The sequence below is a fragment of the Sander lucioperca genome, chromosome 5, assembly GCF_008315115.2.
Source record: "Sander lucioperca isolate FBNREF2018 chromosome 5, SLUC_FBN_1.2, whole genome shotgun sequence".
Classification (NCBI taxonomy): Eukaryota; Metazoa; Chordata; class Actinopteri; order Perciformes; family Percidae; genus Sander; species Sander lucioperca.
Genome location: NC_050177.1, coordinates 1,556,321 through 1,578,182, shown reverse-complemented (window position 1 = coordinate 1,578,182; position 21,862 = coordinate 1,556,321). Strand labels below are relative to the sequence as shown.

The 21,862-nt window shown below is 41.5% G+C and overlaps 1 protein-coding gene across 1 annotated transcript in view; it reads left to right on the top strand.

Moving 5' to 3' along the window:
• prx (periaxin) overlaps positions 1-18,851 on the top strand; it is a 42,244-nt gene extending 23,393 nt beyond the window's left edge. Inside the window, 10 exon segments of the mRNA XM_036000992.1 lie at positions 273-426; positions 1,695-1,888; positions 2,565-2,806; positions 3,098-9,377; positions 9,480-10,497; positions 10,597-11,205; positions 11,608-11,913; positions 12,013-12,998; positions 13,392-15,528; positions 16,815-18,851. Coding sequence (XP_035856885.1) covers positions 273-426; positions 1,695-1,888; positions 2,565-2,806; positions 3,098-9,377; positions 9,480-10,497; positions 10,597-11,205; positions 11,608-11,913; positions 12,013-12,998; positions 13,392-15,528; positions 16,815-17,101 — 12,213 coding nt within the window. The 3' untranslated portion in view covers positions 17,102-18,851.
• The last annotated feature ends 3,011 nt before the right edge of the window (positions 18,852-21,862 follow it).

The following is a 21,862-nucleotide window of genomic DNA, read 5'->3' as shown; positions in this document are numbered from 1 at the left end:
TTCAAGTTATCTTGGTCAGTTGATAACATGTCACTTTGCTGTAACATGTGGAAAATCAGGGCTTTTATCTTCAAATATGAATCTATAGTATTACTGCATACTTCTGAGCTATATCTACCATAAGATTAATAATGAGAGACCAAAACAAAATGGAGATGAAATGTTTGTCTTTGGCCACATTTTTTTAAAGTGTGTGTGTGTGTGTGTGTGTGTGTGTGTGTGTGTGTGTGTGTGTGTGTGTGTGTGTGTGTGTGTGTGTGTGTGTGTGTTAGTGTGCAGAGGACGCCTCCCAGTCCGTGGAAATAGTGGTGGAGGCGGAGGCTGGAGCCAGCGGCTACAGTGTGACTGGTGGAGGACAGCGAGGGATCTTTGTTAAAGACGTCCTCAGAGACTCACCAGCCGCCAAACACCTCAGTCTACAGGAAGGTACCTGCAGTCACAACTGATTTATTTAGGGAGCACTTATGGTAAACATGCTATGCTTTCAAATAAAAACACTGCAAACTCTGAGCCATGGTGAGTTGTTGTTATTTGCAGTAATTGCACAATAAGGTCTTGTGAATAATTCCTGTGTTAGCAGCAAATGTATGCAGTGTTGCAGTTCCTCACTGTGACCACCAGGGGGCAGTGAACATTGGTACTGACCAGACAGACAGACAGACAGCAAGAACGCTGTTTTTATAGATTATAATGAAGACAGAGCAGAATAGAAAAGAAAATATTTAAGGTGGAAAAAACAGATTATTTTTATTTTGTGAACACAATGGGCAACATTTCAACTACAGATGGTGGTCATCCTCAGGTAGCTACAAGTGAACACACCTTTATTTAATCTCCTAATTAGCTTTTAACTTATATTGCCTCATTCTTATTTACATAAGAATTGTAACACTTATGCCATACTCTACCATACCATAATATAATATTTCTTAAAGATTGTACGAGCTATGACCACACCCAGCGTGTCAATCCGTAAAGTAACCAGTAACTAAAGTTACTAAACAAATATAGTGGAGTAAAAAGTACAATATTTGCCTCTAAAATGTATAAGCATAAAGTAGGAAAAAATTAAAAATACTCAAGTACAATACAAGTACCTCAGAATTTTACTTAAGTACAGTACTTGAATGAATGCATTTAGTTACTTTCCACCACTGGTACTTGTTATTATAACCTGCTGTACTTCAGTGCAGTTTTTGGCTCTTCTCACCACTGGATGCAGGACACTACTGCACTTCTTTAAAGCTTTAGTGCTACAAAGCTAGTTAAGACTATCAGCTCCACACAACTCTCTCTGTATTTCTCAGTATGGCTATGTTCAGAAGATTGTGGCGTCCGGTGAATTTCCTGCACAGAAGCTCGAGTGAAGATAGTTACCTTTTCTGAAGAGTCCATCATGTTTTTTTAATCCTCTGTGTCCTTCTTGGCCACTAGCAACTGCGTGGAGGAGGGGTGGGGGCGCGTGCGCGATCACGTAAGGCTTGTATCATGTGGATGCGCCGACAGTTTTGTTGTCATTACTTAGAATTCCTCATGGGGGCGACAGAAACTACGCACTATCGCTTTAAGAAAAGTAGATGATACCATATACATCAGATTGAGTTAAGAATTTAGATTTTTGACCCCAACCCCAAGATTCATTAGTTAGGTTTTTAACACTGGACACACTAATTCATATTGTACTCTGTGTGAAGGTGACCAGCTGCTGAGTGCCAAGGTCTACTTCGACAACGTGAAGTATGAAGACGCTCTGAAGATCCTTCAGTGTGCCGAGCCATACAAAGTCAGCTTCCAGCTGAAGAGGAGCATCCCCAGCGTCGAGGTCTGCGTGCGGCCTCGAGTTCCCAGTGTGGAGGTCAAAGGTCCCAATGCCAAGACTGCCAAAATGGTAATTTTACATAAAGTAGCATTTTCATTTAGTTATAATATTTAGGTAAATCACAATCAGAAATACTTTATTGATCTTCAGGGAGAAATTGGGTTACGTTACAGTTGCCATCAATATAGAATATAAATATATATATATATAAACATACAGAAATTATAAGAAAAATAGAAATAAGTATATTAAAATATGAACATTATACTTCAATATTTAACAAAAATATCTAGAAAAAATAGAATAAGAAATTAGTAAAATATATATATAAATGTATACTACAATATATAACAACAGTGTAAATAATAAAAATGCAGAAAATGGGATCTATGATTAAGGGTGTTAAAATGCAAGAATAGTAAAAATAAATAAGAATATTAATTGAATTGCCAGAGTAAATGCCTCATGAAAAGCCTAAATTCTTCAATGGGGTTTAGTTGTGACTTTAAAATTAAATGGTAACTTAAATTATTCCATTGCTTATAAATAATATAAACTTTTAGTCCAATCTTTTAGAGACTCAAATTATATTTAAAACATATCCGTAGTTTCCAAACACTTACGGTTGTTAAATCGATCAACCTGCATAAAGACATCAAGTCCGGAATAACCGGAATAAAGACAGCAAGTCAACAGACCCTACTCACTTTGTCGACTGAATCTTTGTCATTCATGTGTGTTTCAGAGTGTGAAGGGCAGCAAGGCGTTCAAGGCCAAGAAGAAGAGAGGTGGTCGTTTTGGTCTGAAGAGGCTGAAGGAGAAACGCAGAGAGGAGCTGGTGATCGAGGGAACGCCGCCCAGGCTGGAGATGAGTGACGTAGATGTGGAGTTTTCTCTCCCCAAATTCAAACAGAGGAGGAGCATGAAGGTCGAAGCAGAAGGAGCCGGAGGAGCAGCAGCCGTGGGGAAGGCAAAGAGGAGGATCAGGTTGGCCTTGTTTGTGTCCTTTCTGTGTTTGCTTTTCATGTTGAAATGGTCACAATGAGCTGCTGTGCTGTCTAAACATGTCAAGAGGTTTGTTGAGGAATATTATGATGGCAAAGAATAGTGTAATACAATACTTACTGACTGTATTTCAAAGACATCTTATGATCTGAAAAGTATTTTTTATAAGGCATTCTTTACATGGCATTTTGGAATATTTGCTGTGTCTTTTTTGGCTATATTACAATGTTTTTTTCTTCTGTTCTCCTTCCTTTCATTAAATGGTTATCCCAGGTTTCCCCGCATGAAAACAAAGGGTTACACTGGAGAAGACGCAGGAGGAAAAGTGGAAACAGGACGCCTCGAGGGACAGGTGAATATCTCTTCACCTGCGATACCTGGAGCTAAAGTGAAAACCAAAGGAAAAGGAAACAAGTTTGGAATCACCTTTCCTAGGACCAAACACACTAAGTCAGGCTCAACATCGGAAACTGGATCTGTGGAGCTGAAGCCTCCGAGTGTGACCATCCAGCAACCATCAGTGGAGTTCAGTTTGTCTGGTGATAAAAAAGTAGACGTGGAGAAGGGAGGAGTTAAGCTTAACGCGCCTGATGTGGAGTTTGCACTCCCTTCAGGAAAAGCTGAGGCATCTTTGCCCGCTGTGAAGGGAAAAGCAGAAATCAAAGTTCCTAAAATCGACATCAAAGGAGGAGTTGATGCAGGGGCAGCTGTTGGAAGAGTTGATGTAGACATAGGCAAAGGAGATGCAAAGCTAAGAATGCCAAAGTTGAAACTGCCCAAAGTTAGACTCTCACGTCATTCGGATGAGATAGATGGGGACATTAAGGTGAAAGCCAAAGGGATGAAGGTGCCTCACGCTAACATAATACCTCCAAAAGTAGAAATCAAAGGAGGTGGTGAGATTAATCTCCCTGAGGCAAATATCACCAAACCAAAGATGGATGTTGATCTCTCAGGAAAAGCTGCATCTATTAAAATGCCTTCTGTTGATATTTCTTTACCAAAAGTGAAGGGAAAGTCTGACATGGACGTCTCAATCCCAGAGTACGAAGGAGCTGGGAAGATGGCAATAAAAATGCCTGCCATTGACATCTCTGTGCCTGATGTTGATTTTGAATTGGACACCAGACACAGAATTCCTGATGAGGTGGAGGGCACTTTTAAAGGGCCCAAAATCTCCATGCCAAAAGTTGATATGTCGTTGCCAAAGATGGGACCATCCAATGTGGATATTGAAGGTCTAGAAGGTGGAGGGAAATTCAGTCTACTTTCTATTGACATCTCCCCACCAAAGGTGAAAACAGAGGGTGGAGATGTGGATATGGACTATTATGTTGGTGGAGATGGGAAGTTCAAAATGCCTGAGTTTGACATATCCCTCCCAAAATTTAAGTCACCAGAAGGAGAAGTAAATATCAAAGGCGAAGGCTTCAAGTTACCCAAAGTAGACCTGACGCTTCCCAAGGGCAAAGCAGGAATGACTGATATGACTGATATTGAAGGGGGAGGAAAATTTCAGTTACCATCGTTTGACATCTCTCTCCCTAAAATGAAGACAGGTGAGGTGGCGGTTGACATTGAAGGCCCTGAGGTGAAAGGTGGTAAATTTGAAATGCCGACATGTGATATTTCTCTGCCCAAAGGCAAAATGGAAGGAGACATTGAAGTAGAAGGACATGCTGGGAAGGGAGGAAAATTCAAAATGCCTGCCTTTGATGTGTCTCTACCAAAGCTAAAACAACCAGAGGGTCATGTGAACATTGAGACACCCAAACTTGAGGGTGGGGGTAAGATCAAGATGCCCTCTCTTGATATATCAATGCCAAAAGGAAAGTTGGAGGGTGACATTGAAATAGAGGGTCCATCTGCAAAAGGAGGAAGGTTCAAAATGCCCTCACTTGACGTCAGACTCCCTAAGATGGGGACAACTGGGGCTGAAGTTGACTTACAAGGACCTGAGATTAAAGGAGGGAAAATTGAGATGCCATCAATAGATATTTCTCTACCAAAAGGTAAATCCAAGGGTGAGGTAGACATCGAGGGAAAGGGGGGCAAGTTCAAAATGCCTTCATATAATATAAATCTTCCAAAAATGAAGTTGTCTAAGGGAGAAGTTGTTTTGGAGGGACCTGAAATCAAAGGTGGAAAGATTGAGATGCCTACTGCCGATATCTCTGTTCCCCAAGGAAACGTAGAGGGAGATTTGGACATTGGTGGCAGTAAAGTAAAAGGAGGCAAATTCAACATGCCCTCTTTAGACATTTCTCTCCCAAAAATTAAGCTACCTGAGGGAGACATGAAGCTAGAATGTCCTGAACTTCCAAATGTTGACTGTTCACTCCCCAAGGCAAACGTGGAGGGCAACATAGAGCTTGAGGGCAGTGATGGTAGCGGAGCCAAGTTCAAGATGCCAACTTTTGACATCTCATTCCCAAAGATGAAAACCAAGGAGGGAGAGATTGATATTGAAGGACCTGAAGTCAAAGGAGGAGCAAAGTTCAACATGCCATCGCTCGACATCTCTCCTCCTGCTATTAAATCACCAGAGGGGGAGGTAGAGATCGATGCTTCTGGAGCTAAAGGAGGAAAGTTTCAGATGCCTTCTTTAGATGTATTACTACCAAAGATCAAATCACAGGGAGGTGACATCGATATTGAATCTCCTGAGTTTAAGGCAGATTTAGACCTAAAGGGAGGTGAGATCAAAGGAGGGAAAATAAACATGCCTACAGTTGATATCACTCTTCCAAAAGGAAAAGCAGAGGGTAAGATGAATATTGAAGGACCTGCAGGGAAAGGAGGCAAGTTTAAGATGCCTACATTTGATGTATCGCTACCAAAGATGAAGATGCCTGAGGGAAATATTGGCCTTGAGGGACCCTCGGTTGATATCTCTATTCCAAAGGGAAAAGTAGAGGGTGACATAGAAACCAAAGGTAAAGGAGGACATTTTCATATTCCCTCAATTGATGTTTCTCTCCCTAAAATAAAATCAAAGCGAGGTGACATCAACGTCGAGGGACCAGAAATTAAAGGTGGGGGAATTAAAATGCCAACGATTGACATTTCAGCCCCTCAAGGATCATTAGAAGGTGATATCACTGTCGAGGGTGAAGGAAAAGAAGGCAAATTCAGCCTGCCGTCAGTAGACATCACCCTCGCTGCAGTAAAATTCCCTGAAGGAGATGTGAATTTTCAAGGGCCGAAAGTTAAAGGTTGGAAATATGAAATGCCAAAAGTCGACCTCTCGCATCCTAAAGGAAAAGCACAAGGAGACATTGATATTGACATTCGCTCTGGAAAAGATGGGAATATTGAAATACCATCCTATCATACTGGACTTCCTAAAGGAAAATTCAAAGGTCCTGAGCTTAAGGGAGGACAAATCAACATGCCAGACATTGACCTGTCACTCCCCAAAGGAAAGGCTGACCTCAGTATTGAGGGGCCTGAGAAAAAAGGAGGAAAATTGAAAATGCCAAAATTTGACGTTTCACTTCCAAAGATTAACCTGCCAGAGGGCAATGTCGAACTGGAAGGACCAGAGATAAAAGGAAAAATGGAAATGCCAACTGTTGATATTTCACTTCCAAAAGGAAAACTAGCAGGAGATGTTGACATTGAAGGGCACGGTGGTAAAGGAGGCAAATTTCACATGCCTTCACTTGATATCTCTCTTCCTAAAATCAAAGCAAAGGGAGTTGAAGTCAAAGGTGATATGTCACTCCCTAAAATTAAGTCTCCAGAGGTAGATATCAGCCTAGAGGGTCCTGATGTTAAAGGATGAAAGTTTAACTTGCCAACTGTTGCCATTTCACTCCCCAAAGGAAAAGCTGAGGGTGACCTTGATGTTGAGGGTCCTGAGGTGAAGGGGAGTACATTTAAAATGCCAAAATGTGAAGTTTCTTTACCAAAGGTGAGTCTCCCAGAGGGTGATGTCAAAATAAAAAGCCCAGAAATCAAAGGAGGGAAGATTGAAATGCCAGACATTAATATGTCACTCCCCAAAGGAAAAGCTGGAGGAGAAATTGAAATTGAAGGACATGCTGGCAAAGGAAGCAAGTTCCATATGCCCTCTGTTGACATCTCTCTTCCTAAAATGAAAGCTAAGGGACCAGAGGTAAATATTGTAGGCCCTAAAGTTAAAGGTGGAAAGCTAAACATGCCATCACTTGATGTTTCTCTGCCCAAAGTAAAATCTCCCGATGTAGATACCAGCCTTGAGGGTCCTGATGTCAAAGGAAAGGTCAACATCCCAACTGTTGACGTTTCACTTCCCAAAGGAAAAGTTGAGGGTGACATAGATGTTGAAGGCCTTGAGGTGAAAGGAGGGAAATTCAAAATGCCGAAATTTGATGTATCTCTGCCAAAAGTGAGTCTGCCAAAGGTGGATGCCAATGTGGAAGGACCAGATATGAAAGGAAGAAATGAAATGCCAACTCTTAATATTTCACTTCCAAAAGGAAAAGCAGATGTGGATATTGACATTGATGGGCACAGTGTTAAAGGAGGCAAGTTCCACATGCCCTCACTTGATATATCTATTCCTAAAATGAAAGCAAAGGGAGTTGATGTTGATATTGAAGGACCTGAACTTAAAGGTAACATTTCACTCCCAAAAGGAAAAGCTGAGGGTGACCTTGATATTGAAGGTCCTGAAGTGAAGGAGGGTACATTTAAAATGCCAAAATTTGATATCTCGTTGCCAAAAGTGAATCTCCCAGAGGGTGATGTCAAAATAAAAGGCCCAGACATCAAGGGAGGGAAGATTGAAATGCCAGACATTGACCTGTCACTACCCAAAGGAAAAGCAAAAGGAGAAATGGACATTGAAGGACATGCAGGAGGCAAGTTCCATATGCCCTCTGTTGATATTTCTCTCCCTAAATTGAAAGCAAAGGGAGTTGATGTCAATATTGAAAGTCCTGAACTTAAGGGAGGAAAAATCAACATGCCAGACATTGACCTGTCACTCCCCAAAGGAAATGCTGATCTCAGTATTGAGGGTCCTGAGGTAAAAGGAGGCAAATTCAAAATGCCCAAATTTGATGTTTCACTTCCAAAGATGAACCTGCTAGAAGGCAATGTCAAAGCGGAAGGACCAGAGATGAAGGGCAGAGAGATCGCAATGCCAGCTGTTGACATTTTAGTTCCAGTGGAAAAAGTGGAGGGAGATATCAATATTGAAGGACCATCTGGAAAGGGAAAGATCGAAGTGGCAAAGGTTGACCTATCTGGTAAAAAAGGTGGTGGGCTCCACATGCCAACTCTTGACATAAATCTCCCCAAATTTGATCTTGACCTCAGCCTTCCCTCTGGTATGAAAGACCAAAGCCTCAAAGTGGACACCAGTGGTCCTGAAGCATCAGGAGATTTGAAGATGAATCCAGCCAAGTTAAAAGTAAAGGGTGTGGACATCGAGACAGGTGGTACAGAAGGCCCAGGTGCATCCCTCAAACTTCCCAATGTCAAACTACCAACAGTTGACATCTCAGCTCCAAGGGTGGATCTAGACTTTGGCCTCACCAAACCTAAAGGTGACGATGTGGAGGTGGAGCTTCTGAAAGCAGAGGGAGGAAGGCCTTCTTCAGGGGGCAGCTTTGATCTACCTAATGTCTCCCTTAAAGTCCCCAGTTTTTCTCTTCCCAGGTTTGGTGGAAAGTCCAAGAGTGGTGATTTGATGATATCTGGCCCCAAGGGGGATGTTTCCCTCAGCGCACCACATGTGGAAGGAGAGATTAGGGCACCATCAGTGGAGTTTGATGGGGATGGAAAGGTCAAGGTGAAAAAACCTAAAATCAAAATGCCCTCATTTGGTATATCCAAAAAGCATGCAGATGTATCTGTGTCTTGTCCTGATGTGGATGTTAAAGTAAAGAAAGGGAAAATTGGCATTTCTAAACCAGAAGTCAATGTTGAGAGTCCAGATGATAAATCAAAATACAAAGTGAAATTCCCCAAGTTTAAAATATCATCACCAAAAGGTCAACTCTCAGAGGGAGAGGTTGATGCAAAACTAGAGGGAAATGTGGAAGGAAAAGGTGGCTTCCATGCACCTGATGTCACTATCAAACTACCAAAGTTCTCCATGCTAGGATTTGGCTCTAAAGAAAAAGATTTAGGTAAGCCAAGTGGTTACCTTGAGTCTAAGGCCAAAGTTAAGATGCCCTCTGTCGAACTGTCACTACCAGCAGCTAAAACACCAGATAATGAGGTTCTCCTTCCCAAAGCAGAGGTTGATGTCTCAGAGGCTGATATCAGAGGTTATGAGGGAAACCTCAAAATTCCCAAAATGCCAACAATTGATGTTTCCATTCCCAAAATAGACCTAGATGTGTCCCTGCCAAAAGTAAAGCATGATGCAAAGGTTGATGAACAAGGAGGAAAATTCAAGATGCCAGACATCAAGATGCCTGACATTGACTTCTCCCTTCCTAAAGGTAAAACAGGTGATATTGAAGGAGGTCATATTGGAGTTGATGCAGAGGGAGGAAAATTTAAAATGCCTCACGTAAAAATGCCAGATGTTGACATCTCTCTGCCCAAAGGAAAGATTGAGGGTCCAGCGATGGAGCTCAAAGGAGACGATCGTGGAAAATTCAAGATGCCACATCTCAGCATGCCCTCTGTTGATATCTCACTGCCAAAAGGAAAGATTGAGGGTCCAGACATTGAAATAGAGGGAGGTACTGGAGGAAAGCTCAAAATGCCTCACATGAAAATGCCAGATGTTGACATCTCTCTACCTAAAGGAAAGATTGAGGGTCCAGAGATGGAGATCAAAGGAGAAGGTGGAAAATTCAAGATGCCACATCTCAGCATGCCCTCTGTTGGTATTTCACTGCCAAAAGGAAAGATTGAAGGTCCAGATGTTGAAATGGAGGGAGGTACTGGAGGAAAATTCAAAATGCCTCACATGAAAATGCCCAACATCCACATCTCTCTGCCAAAAGGAAAGATCGAAGGTCCAGATGTTGAAATGGAGGGAGGTACTGGAGGAAAGTTCAAAATGCCTCACATGAAAAAGCCAGATGTTGACATCTCTCTACCTAAAGGAAAGATTGAGGGTCCAGAGATGGAGATCAAAGGAGAAGGTGGAAAATTCAAGATGCCACATCTCAGCATGCCCTCTGTTGATATTTCACTGCCAAAAGGAAAGATTGAAGGTCCAGATGTTGAAATGGAGGGAGGTACTGGAGGAAAATTCAAAATGCCTCACATGAAAATGCCCAACATGGACATCTCTCTGCCCAAAGGAAAGATCGAAGGTCCAGATGTTGAAATGGAGGGAAGTACTGGAGGAAAGTTCAAAATGCCTCACATGAAAATGCCAGATGTTGACATCTCTCTGCCTAAAGGAAAGATTGAGGGTCCAGAGATGGAGATCAAAGGAGAAGGTGGAAAATTCAAGATGCCACATCTCAGCATGCCCTCTGTTGGTATTTCACTGCCAAAAGGAAAGATTGAAGGTCCAGATGTTGAAATAGAGGGTGGTACTGGAGGAAAATTCAAAATGCCTCACATGAAAATGCCCAACATGGACATCTCTCTGCCCAAAGGAAAGATTGAAGGTCCAGATGTTGAAATGGAGGGAGGTACCGGAGGGAAGTTCAAAATGCCTCACATGAAAATGCCAGATGTTGACATCTCTCTACCTAAAGGAAAGATTGAGGGTCCAGAGATGGAGATCAAAGGAGAAGGTGGGAAATTCAAGATGCCACATCTCAGCATGCCCTCTGTTGGTATTTCACTGCCAAAAGGAAAGATTGAAGGTCCAGACATTGAAATGGAGGGAGGTACTGGAGGAAAATTCAAAATGCCTCACATGAAAATGCCCAACATCGACATCTCTCTGCCACAAGGAAAGATTGAAGGTCCAGATGTTGAAATGGAGGGAAGTACTGGAGGAAAGTTCAAAATGCCTCACATGAAAATGCCCAACGTGGACATCTCTCTGCCCAAAGGAAAGATTGAAGGTCCAGATGTTGAAATGGAGGGAGGTACTGGAGGGAAGTTCAAAATGCCTCACATGAAAATGCCAGATGTTGACATCTCTCTACCTAAAGGAAAGATTGAGGGTCCAGAGATGGAGATCAAAGGAGAAGGTGGGAAATTCAAGATGCCACATCTCAGCATGCCCTCTGTTGGTATTTCACTGCCAAAAGGAAAGATTGAAGGTCCAGACATTGAAATGGAGGGAGGTACTGGAGGAAAATTCAAAATGCCTCACATGAAAATGCCCAACATGGACATCTCTCTGCCCAAAGGAAAGATCGAAGGTCCAGATGTTGAAATGGAGGGAAGTACTGGAGGAAAGTTCAAAATGCCTCACATGAAAATGCCAGATGTTGACATCTCTCTGCCTAAAGGAAAGATTGAGGGTCCAGAGATGGAGATCAAAGGAGAAGGTGGAAAATTCAAGATGCCACATCTCAGCATGCCCTCTGTTGGTATTTCACTGCCAAAAGGAAAGATTGAAGGTCCAGATGTTGAAATAGAGGGAGATACTGGAGGAAAATTCAAAATGCCTCACATGAAAATGCCCAACATGGACATCTCTCTGCCCAAAGGAAAGATTGAAGGTCCAGATGTTGAAATGAAGGGAGGTACCGGAGGGAAGTTCAAAATGCCTCACATGAAAATGCCAGATGTTGACATCTCTCTACCTAAAGGAGAGATTGTGGGTCCAGAGATGGAGATCAAAGGAGAAGGTGGGAAATTCAAGATGCCACATCTCAGCATGCCCTCTGTTGGTATTTCACTGCCAAAAGGAAAGATTGAAGGTCCAGACATTGAAATGGAGGGAGGTACTGGAGGAAAATTCAAAATGCCTCACATGAAAATGCCCAACATGGACATCTCTCTGCCCAAAGGAAAGATTGAAGGTCCAGATGTTGAAATGGAGGGAAGTACTGGAGGAAAGTTCAAAATGCCTCACATGAAAATGCCCAACGTGGACATCTCTCTGCCCAAAGGAAAGATTGAAGGTCCAGATGTTGAAATGGAGGGAGGTACTGGAGGGAAGTTCAAAATGCCTCACATGAAAATGCCAGATGTTGACATCTCTCTACCTAAAGGAAAGATTGAGGGTCCAGAGATGGAGATCAAAGGAGAAGGTGGGAAATTCAAGATGCCACATCTCAGCATGCCCTCTGTTGGTATTTCACTGCCAAAAGGAAAGATTGAAGGTCCAGACATTGAAATGGAGGGAGGTACTGGAGGAAAATTCAAAATGCCTCACATGAAAATGCCCAACATCGACATCTCTCTGCCCAAAGGAAAGATTGAAGGTCCAGATGTTGAAATGGAGGGAAGTACTGGAGGAAAGTTCAAAATGCCTCACATGAAAATGCCAGATGTTGACATCTCTCTACCTAAAGGAAAGATTGAGGGTCCAGAGATGGAGATCAAAGGAGAAGGTGGGAAATTCAAGATGCCACATCTCAGTATGCCCTCTGTTGGTATTTCACTGCCAAAAGGAAAGATTGAAGGTCCAGATGTTGAAATGGAGGGAGGTACTGGAGGAAAATTCAAAATGCCTCACATGAAAATGCCCAACGTGGACATCTCTCTGCCCAAAGGAAAGATTGAAGGTCCAGATGTTGAAATGGAGGGAGGTACTGGAGGGAAGTTCAAAATGCCTCACATGAAAATGCCCAACATCGACATCTCTCTGCCCAAAGGAAAGATTGAAGGTCCAGACATTGAAATGGAGGGAGGTACTGGAGGAAAATTCAAAATGCCTCACATGAAAATGCCCAACATGGACATCTCTCTGCCCAAAGGAAAGACTGAAGGTCCAGATGTTGAAATGAAGGGAGGTACTGGAGGGAAGTTCAAAATGCCTCACATGAAAATGCCAGATGTTGACATCTCTCTACCTAAAGGAAAGATTGAGGGTCCAGAGATGGAGATCAAAGGAGAAGGTGGGAAATTCAAGATGCCACATCTCAGCATGCCCTCTGTTGATATTTCACTGCCAAAAGGAAAGATTGAAGGTCCAGACATTGAAATGGAGGGAGGTACTGGAGGAAAATTCAAAATGCCTCACATGAAAATGCCCAACATCGACATCTCTCTGCCCAAAGGAAAGATTGAAGATCCAGATGTTGAAATGAAGGGAGGTACCGGAGGGAAGTTCAAAATGCCTCACATGAAAATGCCAGATGTTGACATCACTCTACCTAAAGGAAAGATTGAGGGTCCAGAGATGGAGATCAAAGGAGAAGGTGGAAAATTCAAGATGCCACATCTCAGCATGCCCTCTGTTGGTATTTCACTGCCAAAAGGAAAGATTGAAGGTCCAGATGTTGAAATGGAGGGAGATACTGGAGGAAAATTCAAAATGCCTCACATGAAAATGCCCAACATCGACATCTCTCTGCCACAAGGAAAGATCAAAGGTCCAGACATTGAAATAGAGGGAGGTACAGGAGGGAGAAACATGAAAATGCCCAACATTGATGTCTCTCTCCCCAAAGGAAAGATTGAAGTTCCAGATGTCGAAATGGAGGGAGGTGCAGGAGGAAAGTTCAAATTGCCTCATTGGAAAATGCCAGATTTTGACATCTCTCTGCCCAAAGGAAAGATTGAAAGCCCAGACGTTGAAATAGAGGGAGGTGCAGGAAGAAAATTCAAAATGCCTCATATGAAAATGCCAGATGTTGACATCGCTCTTTCCAAAGGAAAATCTGGCAAAATTGAAGGAGCGGAGTTTGAGATTGAGGTAGGCAAATCTACAATGCCACACATTACAATGCCGTCAGTAGACATTTCACTGCCAAAAGGAAAGACTGAAGGTCCCAAAGTTGAAATTAAGGGTGAGGGAGGAAAGTTCAAGATGCCAAAAGTGGACATATCTCTTCCAAAAGGAAAACCTTCAATTGAAGGTCCAGAGGTAGATATTAAGGGAGATGGGGGACAGTTCAAAATGCCTAATGTGGGCATATCTATCCCCAAAGGAAAAGAAAGTATTGACATACCAGAGGAGAAAATGGCAGCAGATGGAGGAACCATCCAACTGCCACATGTCAAGATGCCCAAAGTTGATATTTCACTTCCTAAAGGTAAAAGTAAAGATATTGAAGCAACTGCTATAGAGATGGAATTCACAGGAGGAAAGTTCAAAGGTCCACATGTTAAACTTCCAAAGGGGGGTATGTCAGTGCTGAAGGATAAATCAGGTGAAGCAGAGATCAACTTACCAACAGTTGAGGCAGGAGGGAAAGTTAAAGTGCCACAGGTCACATCACCAGATCTGGACATCGATGTGAGACTTGGTAAACCTAAACAAGACACAGAGGCTCATGGGGAAGCTGATTTGCATGTTGAGGGAGAGCACAAAGGTCTGAAACTCAAGATGCCAACAATAGATATCAAAGGTCCAAAAGGAGACCTGGAGCTTGATATAGGACTTCATAGAGGAGAGGGCAATAAGGACAGGAAAAAAATTGAACTGCCTGACTTGGACCTCAACACAACAGGTAGCAGCAGCAAAGTAAAGGGGCCTAAAGTCAAAGGAACAAAATTCAAGATTGGAATGCCAAAAAAGAAAACTGGCAGAGATGTAACAGCAGAAGCAAAAATATGCAAAAACTGTGGGGATGAAGGGATAGGTGGTAAAGCCAAACACAGATGCAGGGGTAAAGAAAGCTTTGAATATGATGTTAAACTTGAAACTCCCAATGGACATAAAGAGAACAAAGATCGTATTAACATCCCAGTGCCAGAGGTTACATTACCAACCAAACAAGGCTCAGCGGAACTAGGAACAGGGGGAGAGGGTAGCCTCTCGTCACCCAGAGCAGATATCAAAGTCCCCACGATTCCAGACATAGAGTTTGATATTGCTACATCACATGATGAAGATGAGGACAAAACAGAAAAAGGCAAGGAAATCAAAATCCCAAAGTTTGGTGTCCCATTACCCTTCATGTCCTCTCCTGAGGGAAAGATGAATATCTTTGGGCCAGAAATTCAGTATGAGGGCCCTAAAATGCCCAAAGTAAAGAAAGCTGTCTTTGTCTTGGTAAATCCTCCTCAAACAGGTGAGCATGCTGCATGCACAGGCCTCCTAGAAAAGGAGACAACACCTAAGGCTGAAAAACAGGATGTCAAAGTGAAGATGCCCAAAATCAAAATGAAGCCAAGCTTTGGGAAGTCCAAAGATAAAGCAGCCGCTGTGTCATTTTCTCCTGGCAAATCAGGGTCGTTTGATGTCAATCTAAGGGGCAAAAGTTCAGGTTCAAGTCTAAACGGTGAAAAAGATGCATGTCCTCACAAGGCCTCCAATGACGATAAAGGGACTTTCAGTGGAAAAATTAAACTTCCAAAGGTGGAGTTAACCTCTCCATATGGCAAGATGGCTGCAGAGGGGGAGGACACTGAAATGAGTTTGAAACTGGGAAAGGATTCATCACCAGGAGAAGTGGAGGGAGACACTGAAGGGCTTGAAGTACAATCAGGCAAGATGGCCTTCGCTGGTTTTAGTGAGGAGCTCTCGAAGGATGTGGTGTCATCTCATGCCAGAACAGATATGCTGGACAGAGACAGCTCAGAGTCCCCTGCTAGTTTTACCATGGAGTTCAGCTCAGCAAAGGTCCAGTCTTGGAGCGAGGTCGAGAGCCACAGCAGAGAGTCTGAAGAAAGAGAGTCTTCCCCCTGGTTCAAGGTCCCAAAGTTCACCCTGAAGCCACACTCCACAGGTAGGGATAACGAAACTATAAACTGAGATGACAAGACATTTGAAAAATTAGACATGGAATTTTTAAAAAAGGTTGATGTCCAAGTCAAACATGTTTTATCACGCTTGTTAAAGAGTATGACTTGATTACTTGTGTATATTGAACAGTATATACAGTATAGGTTATCCTTATCTTATAATTATTAATTTAGTTTGTATTTAAACACTTAAACACCTGCTGACCAGCTCCATTATGGGACGTGAAGGACTCATATTAAGGCCTAAAGTCGGTATGTGTTAGCCTTTGCTGCATTGATTTTGGCCTCTCTTTTTTTATTCGTCTTTCGGAAGTTCCCCAAACTTTAAAGTGCAATATTAAACCACTGGAGTACTCCTTTGAACAACACAGTGAATAATTGCACAAATCTTCCAGAATGAATAATAATGTTCACAATATGTATAAGCTTTGTATGTGTTTCATACTTGACACCTGCATTCTATCATTACTTCACTATATTACAGTATACTTTATTACAGTGTGCACTACATTATAGAGATGGTCCGATACCATTTTTTGCTTCCCGATACCGATTCTGATACCTGAACTTGCGTATCGGCCGATACCGAGTACCAATCCGATACCAGTGTGTCATATATTTTATTATGTTTTAACAACTGTATACTACTATCCCTGTATGGATGATATGATGTATAACAGCTGTATACTACTATCCCTGTATGGATGATATGATGTATAACAGCTGTATACTACTATCCCTGTATGGATGATATGATGTATAACAGCTGTATACTACTATCCCTGTATGGATGTGATATGATTTCTATCTTTGTTGTCAGTCTGGCTCAGGGTAAACTCTTTGTGAAACATGAACAAGCACAAACAATGAGCCACAGAACTTTCTTTTTTTATGCAGTTTGACAGTCAGTTATAACGGAAAAAGAACATAAATAAACTACTTTAACGTAGATTTTCTTTAGGGCTTTATTACGTGGTATCGGATCGGTGCATAAACGCCAGTACTTCCCGATACCGATACCAGCGTTTTAGGCAGTATCGGAGGCAATACCGATACTGGTATCGGTATCGGAACATCTCTACTACAATATACGTAATTTATTCTTACTATTGCCTGTGATGTGTTTTGTTTGTGTTTATTCTATAAATTATTAATGCATCATCTCCTATTTTTTCTCTGCTACATAAGACTAAGTTTCTTTTCCCTCTTGATTTCTTCACCTATTCTCCTCTCCTCTCCCTGCTTCCTTTCCTCTACTTGCCTCCCCCAGGGTTCCTTCAGATAACCCCAGAGGGTTCTCCTCAGGCCCAGCGGAAGGGGGAGATGGGAGGTGAGGCCGACGTATCAGGGTCTTTCTGCCTCCACACCTCAGGGCTTGACTTCACCACCCAGGACATATCCGAAGAGAATCAAGTATCCTCCACCGAGGATGGAACTGTCACTATGGTGACTAAGACCACCAGGATCACCCGGCACATGGTTACCAGTGAAACGCGAACAGGTGAATCTTCAGCAACCACGACAACAACTCACCAGGTGTCGGACTTCAAACACTGAGGATGCTGTAATAATATCTTAAATGTCTTTAAATTTTCTTGTTTTTCTTTGGTGAGGTTGCAGTGTTCTTGTATGCTAAGCCTGCAACGTGGCAAACTACAATTAAGTAAAAGTCTTTATTTTATATTTTAATAGGAGAGGTTAAAGCAACAGAGTAATATATATGCTTCCTTTTTTCATTTTAAATGTGACTATTTTTTGTTACTGTTCTTCGACTTTTGTTAGTTTAGTCCTAATTATTTATCAGATTTTGTTTGGTTTTAAAGTTTTCCCTCTGAATGTAAACATGTCACATTGCTTTATTATTTATTGTTGTTTGTGTGTTCAAAATGTGCTGGAATAAGTCATTTATCCGCATCAGCATCATGGATTTGCCCATAATAAGTTCATTTTGGGCCAGTGCAGGCCAGAGTAATATTCATGTAAATACAACTATATCATTGTTTTTTTTTTTTTGGTTTTTTTGAAGCAGTATCCCTTCAATCCGAAATGTAATTATTTTCATATTCACCAGAGTCAGGAGAGGAAGTTATATTTTTTGACCTGATAAGCTATTTTGTTTGTCTTGAAGGAAAAGTGTGAGCTTTTTGAAATTTAGGCTATTCTCATTTTTCTGCCATAGTTTTATATTTTAAGCTTTTAGCTGGTGCTGTTATCCAGAAATAGTCACAGTGAGTAAGCAGTACACTCTGGACTCTTTCTTTCTGCTGTGGGGCTCAAACCTGTGACCTTTTGGTTACAGGTTGCTCTCGAACATTTACTGTAGGCCACCCTGCTGCTAATCTATTTATATTTATGTTTTACACTGTACACTGCCAGAAAAAGACGCCACTGTATATTTTGTGATTGAGACTTTAGCTTCAAGATAGACCTTCTGGCTGATGCTGATTTCTCGAAACTCAGCTGTGAACTACGTTGAGTTTCAAAACAAATCGACAGCAAACTAGGAAGAAAATGTGGGGTTTTAGGGATGCTGTTGGGTGCTTTAACAAAATCAGTGAGAGGAGTTTTAAAGGTAAAACTGTAACTCCTTTTTTTCTCTTGACACTTAAAAAGTAGCTCTCTAAAAATGATGTTACTATCAGGCTGCTACAATGACAGACTGGCTAAGGAGTGGCAAGCCTCGATGTTGTACAAATGCCACCGAAGAGAGGGGATCAAGAACAAGAGGACCAAGGCATGTTTTCCTTTGGCTTAAAATGTCTTAAATAATCTGACATTCTTCTGTTTTTTGAATATTATTGAAAATATTACAGAATAACGTTGGATGTTAAAATGTCAGATTAATTAAAAGCATTTTCATTATCCCTTATTTTTCAAAAAGAGTGTCCTCAATTTTAAAGTATAAATTGCTTTATTGTTAAATGGAAGGGGGGGCTTTATGCTGTCTTTTAGATATTGACTTTATTGTCTCTACATTGAGACATTTAAGTTTCATTCTCGAATGCAGTACCCACCATTTGAGAAAAGCAGCTACTGTTTCTGGAAAACTTTTGAAAACTACTGATTGTATAAACCACTCATAGCCATTTACTTACAAGAGAACAGTTTCACACGATGCAACCATCCGATTTAAAAAAAAGAATAATGAGCTACTTTTCAAGTGGATGTAAAGCATTTAAGAATGGACACTTTACTTTACTTGGTTGGTAGATGGTAGAAGAAATCCTGATAAATCTTCTCCCACACTTTTTTTCATTAACATTTAATACTATGCCTGTTTTTCAGGAGAGAAATAGTTTAGAGATTTTTTAAAAAGCCGCACTGAGTAGTATCTATGTGTATTGAGATTTTTGCCTTTCTGGTTTAATCAAGTCTTTGAATTTCTTATTATACGATTATAAGGGTTTCTGTGCCAAGTGTTTTTGTCAAAGCAGCATTGGAGAGAATGTTGGTTAAGATGTTTAATCAATAAAACAATATTCACACAAAAAAATGATCATTTCCTGATGTTTTGACCTTCACAGCGATCAATCAGTCAGTGGACCTATTGGTGTTTTATGAGGTTTTCAGTGTACGTCCACTCAAAATCTGTCAGCCTGAATCATTCATTCATTCATTCACCCATCTGTTATCTACATACTTTGCAGGGTCACAGGGAGCTGGAAGCTATAGCAACTCACATTGGGCGAGAGGCGGAGCACACCCACTACAAATCCCTTAGGCAGAAAACATGCGGCGGTATGGAAGCCAATTTACAGCAGGAAAAGAAAATGAATGTGTGACTTCAACTAAAATACTCCTCTGAAATCAAAGTTATGAGATACTGTATTAACTCAAAACTTTGGCTTGAGCAGCACAAAATTGAACTTAGTATTTCATAATTTGGATTATCTCATTATATTTATTTATTTATTTATATTATACTTACTAGCTGTTGACTTGGTAAGTAAACATTAAAAGATAGGAAATGTTGACTAATTAGTTCATTATGTTGACTTTGTAACAAAAATGAAGACGTTGTCAAAATGTTAATATAGTCTCATAGTATGATAAACAACATCCTCACATCCACCATGCAAATCAAACTTTTAATTGTATCATTAGATGAGACTCCAGTGGGCAGAGAGAGCCTCATACCCAGGGTGAAGTTTAGCTAAATTAAAGAAAACACATCTCTGGCCGAACATTACACAAATCATGATAACTGATATTAACTGATTATCTTGAAAGGTCAACAGGCCTACAGCTTAAATCAAGTATATATGTTAGAAAACTTGAAACACTGGCTGAATTTTGAAGCTAATGTCAAAAACTACTACTCACTTGAATTCCTGCAAGAAAAAGCAAAGCAAAACAAATTGTTTAAAAAGGGTTTCCTCATCAAAACAGTGTCATTTTTTTTAGTTTAATCATTTTACAGGGCACTTAAAAGTGACAATAAAAAAAACATTGTGATGTTGGTGCCTCAGTGGTGGTATCAAAACGACTCAGAGATGGACAGCAATGCACACCCCCAACAGTTATGGTTGTTCTCACGTTCACTGCAGCTAAAACATCTCATGTACTGGAATTGAATGTGAAAACAGCAGATACAGAAGCACATGGATCACTCTCACCTGTAAACATCACATAGAAAAATACAGCAGGATTATTTCACAGTACTGTAGACATTCACTGCAGAAGCAGAAGAACAGGCAAAGCACAGCAAAAGACAATTTTAAGGAACGTATTATTCTCACCTCTTTTCTGCTGCGGATTAAAGACACAAAATCACATGAATGAGTTTTTCCAGAGGATGGACTTTGGAGGAGAAAGTGATAAACGACGCACCCCTGTGCATGACGTCTTCCCTCTGTGTGTGTGTGTGTGTGTGTGTGTGTGTGTGTGTGTGTGTGTGTGTGTGTGTGTGTGTGTGTGTGTGTGTGTGTGTGTGTGTGTGTGTGTGTGTGTGTGTGCCTACTTATCTACTGCTGTGATGATGCTGTGCGACGTAGGCTTCAGGGGTGAGTGTATGTGAGGGGAGATTAAAGCTGTGTGAGGAGTGAACAATGCCACAGAGAGGAGGGAAGCAAGAGACTGCAGCTTTACTGATGATGGAGCAGACTTTCCTTCGGAGACATGAGAGTAGACATTTTTTTACACTTTACTACTCAGCTTAAATAAGCAGCAGTGTCTTATTTCATCATTTCAGTATCTCATCGTCTCCGATCCCTTGAGTCTAAAATGAAGCTGTGAAGCAGCACAGCACAATCAGGTCACAATGGTTAGCATTTGTTTTGCTAAAGAATAATTACATGGCAATATGTAAAATTCCCATCCAGATATAAATTAGATATTTTTGTCTGCTGCACAATTAGAAAGAGTTAACCCATTTTTTCAAGTTGCGACTCAAGTCGTTTTCTAATCCACGTAGACGGAAATGACACTTCAATAATAATATTAATAGAAAGAAACACCAATTTAGACAAATATAACTGACAATATATTTTTATTTTTTACATTTGGTTCAGTTTGCTTTTACACTGCACTTTGTCAAGCGCCAAACATTGTGAACAAATGTCACACAGTCGAAACAGTCGCTGATAGCCGAGTGAAACTCGCCGTCACATCTGGTCTCAGAAATAATGGAGCAACACCAAGGTTTCCGGGTTAGCACTCTACCAATCAGATGGGTCATTTGAGTCCGACTGCTGGCAGTGCCCGCCCTGCCTATTATACATGTCAAATCAGCCAAAATGAAGGCCGACAGCCCCTCGGACAGGCGACGGCATGGAACACACCGAACAGACTCGAGTCACTGACCTCGCCAGGCTGTCCAACGGCTGATTATCGGCTTGGTGTGTCTCGGGCTTTAAAGGTAGAGTAAATGATGCTGTGCAAAGATTATTGATGTTTGAACTCAACTGCCGAACAAATACAAACTCCCCTTCAGAAACTCCGCCCCCCCCCCAGATCCAGGGACAGATATCTACTGGCCGGCACATTCACATGATGCCTCCCCCCTCCCCCCTACCATCAACTGTCGCTGCCTGTGTTTTGTGGCTCCTTTTACCATTTACACCAGGTTCTTTTTCAGCACACACAGAAAATAGAGAGCTAGATGACTGTGAAGAGATATTCGCTGAATTTGATATTGGATTAACATCACTTACTCTCCCTTTAATTAAGGAAACAGGGTTGTAGGTTAAAAATGTTGTTTTATCGTGCACCAATGTGTCATCAACAACCCCGCATACTCTTCCACTCTCCTCAGCTCCCCGTGCCTCTGTGTGGCACGAATCGCCTCTCCTATCGGTGAGTGGGCTGCAAGTCAAATGA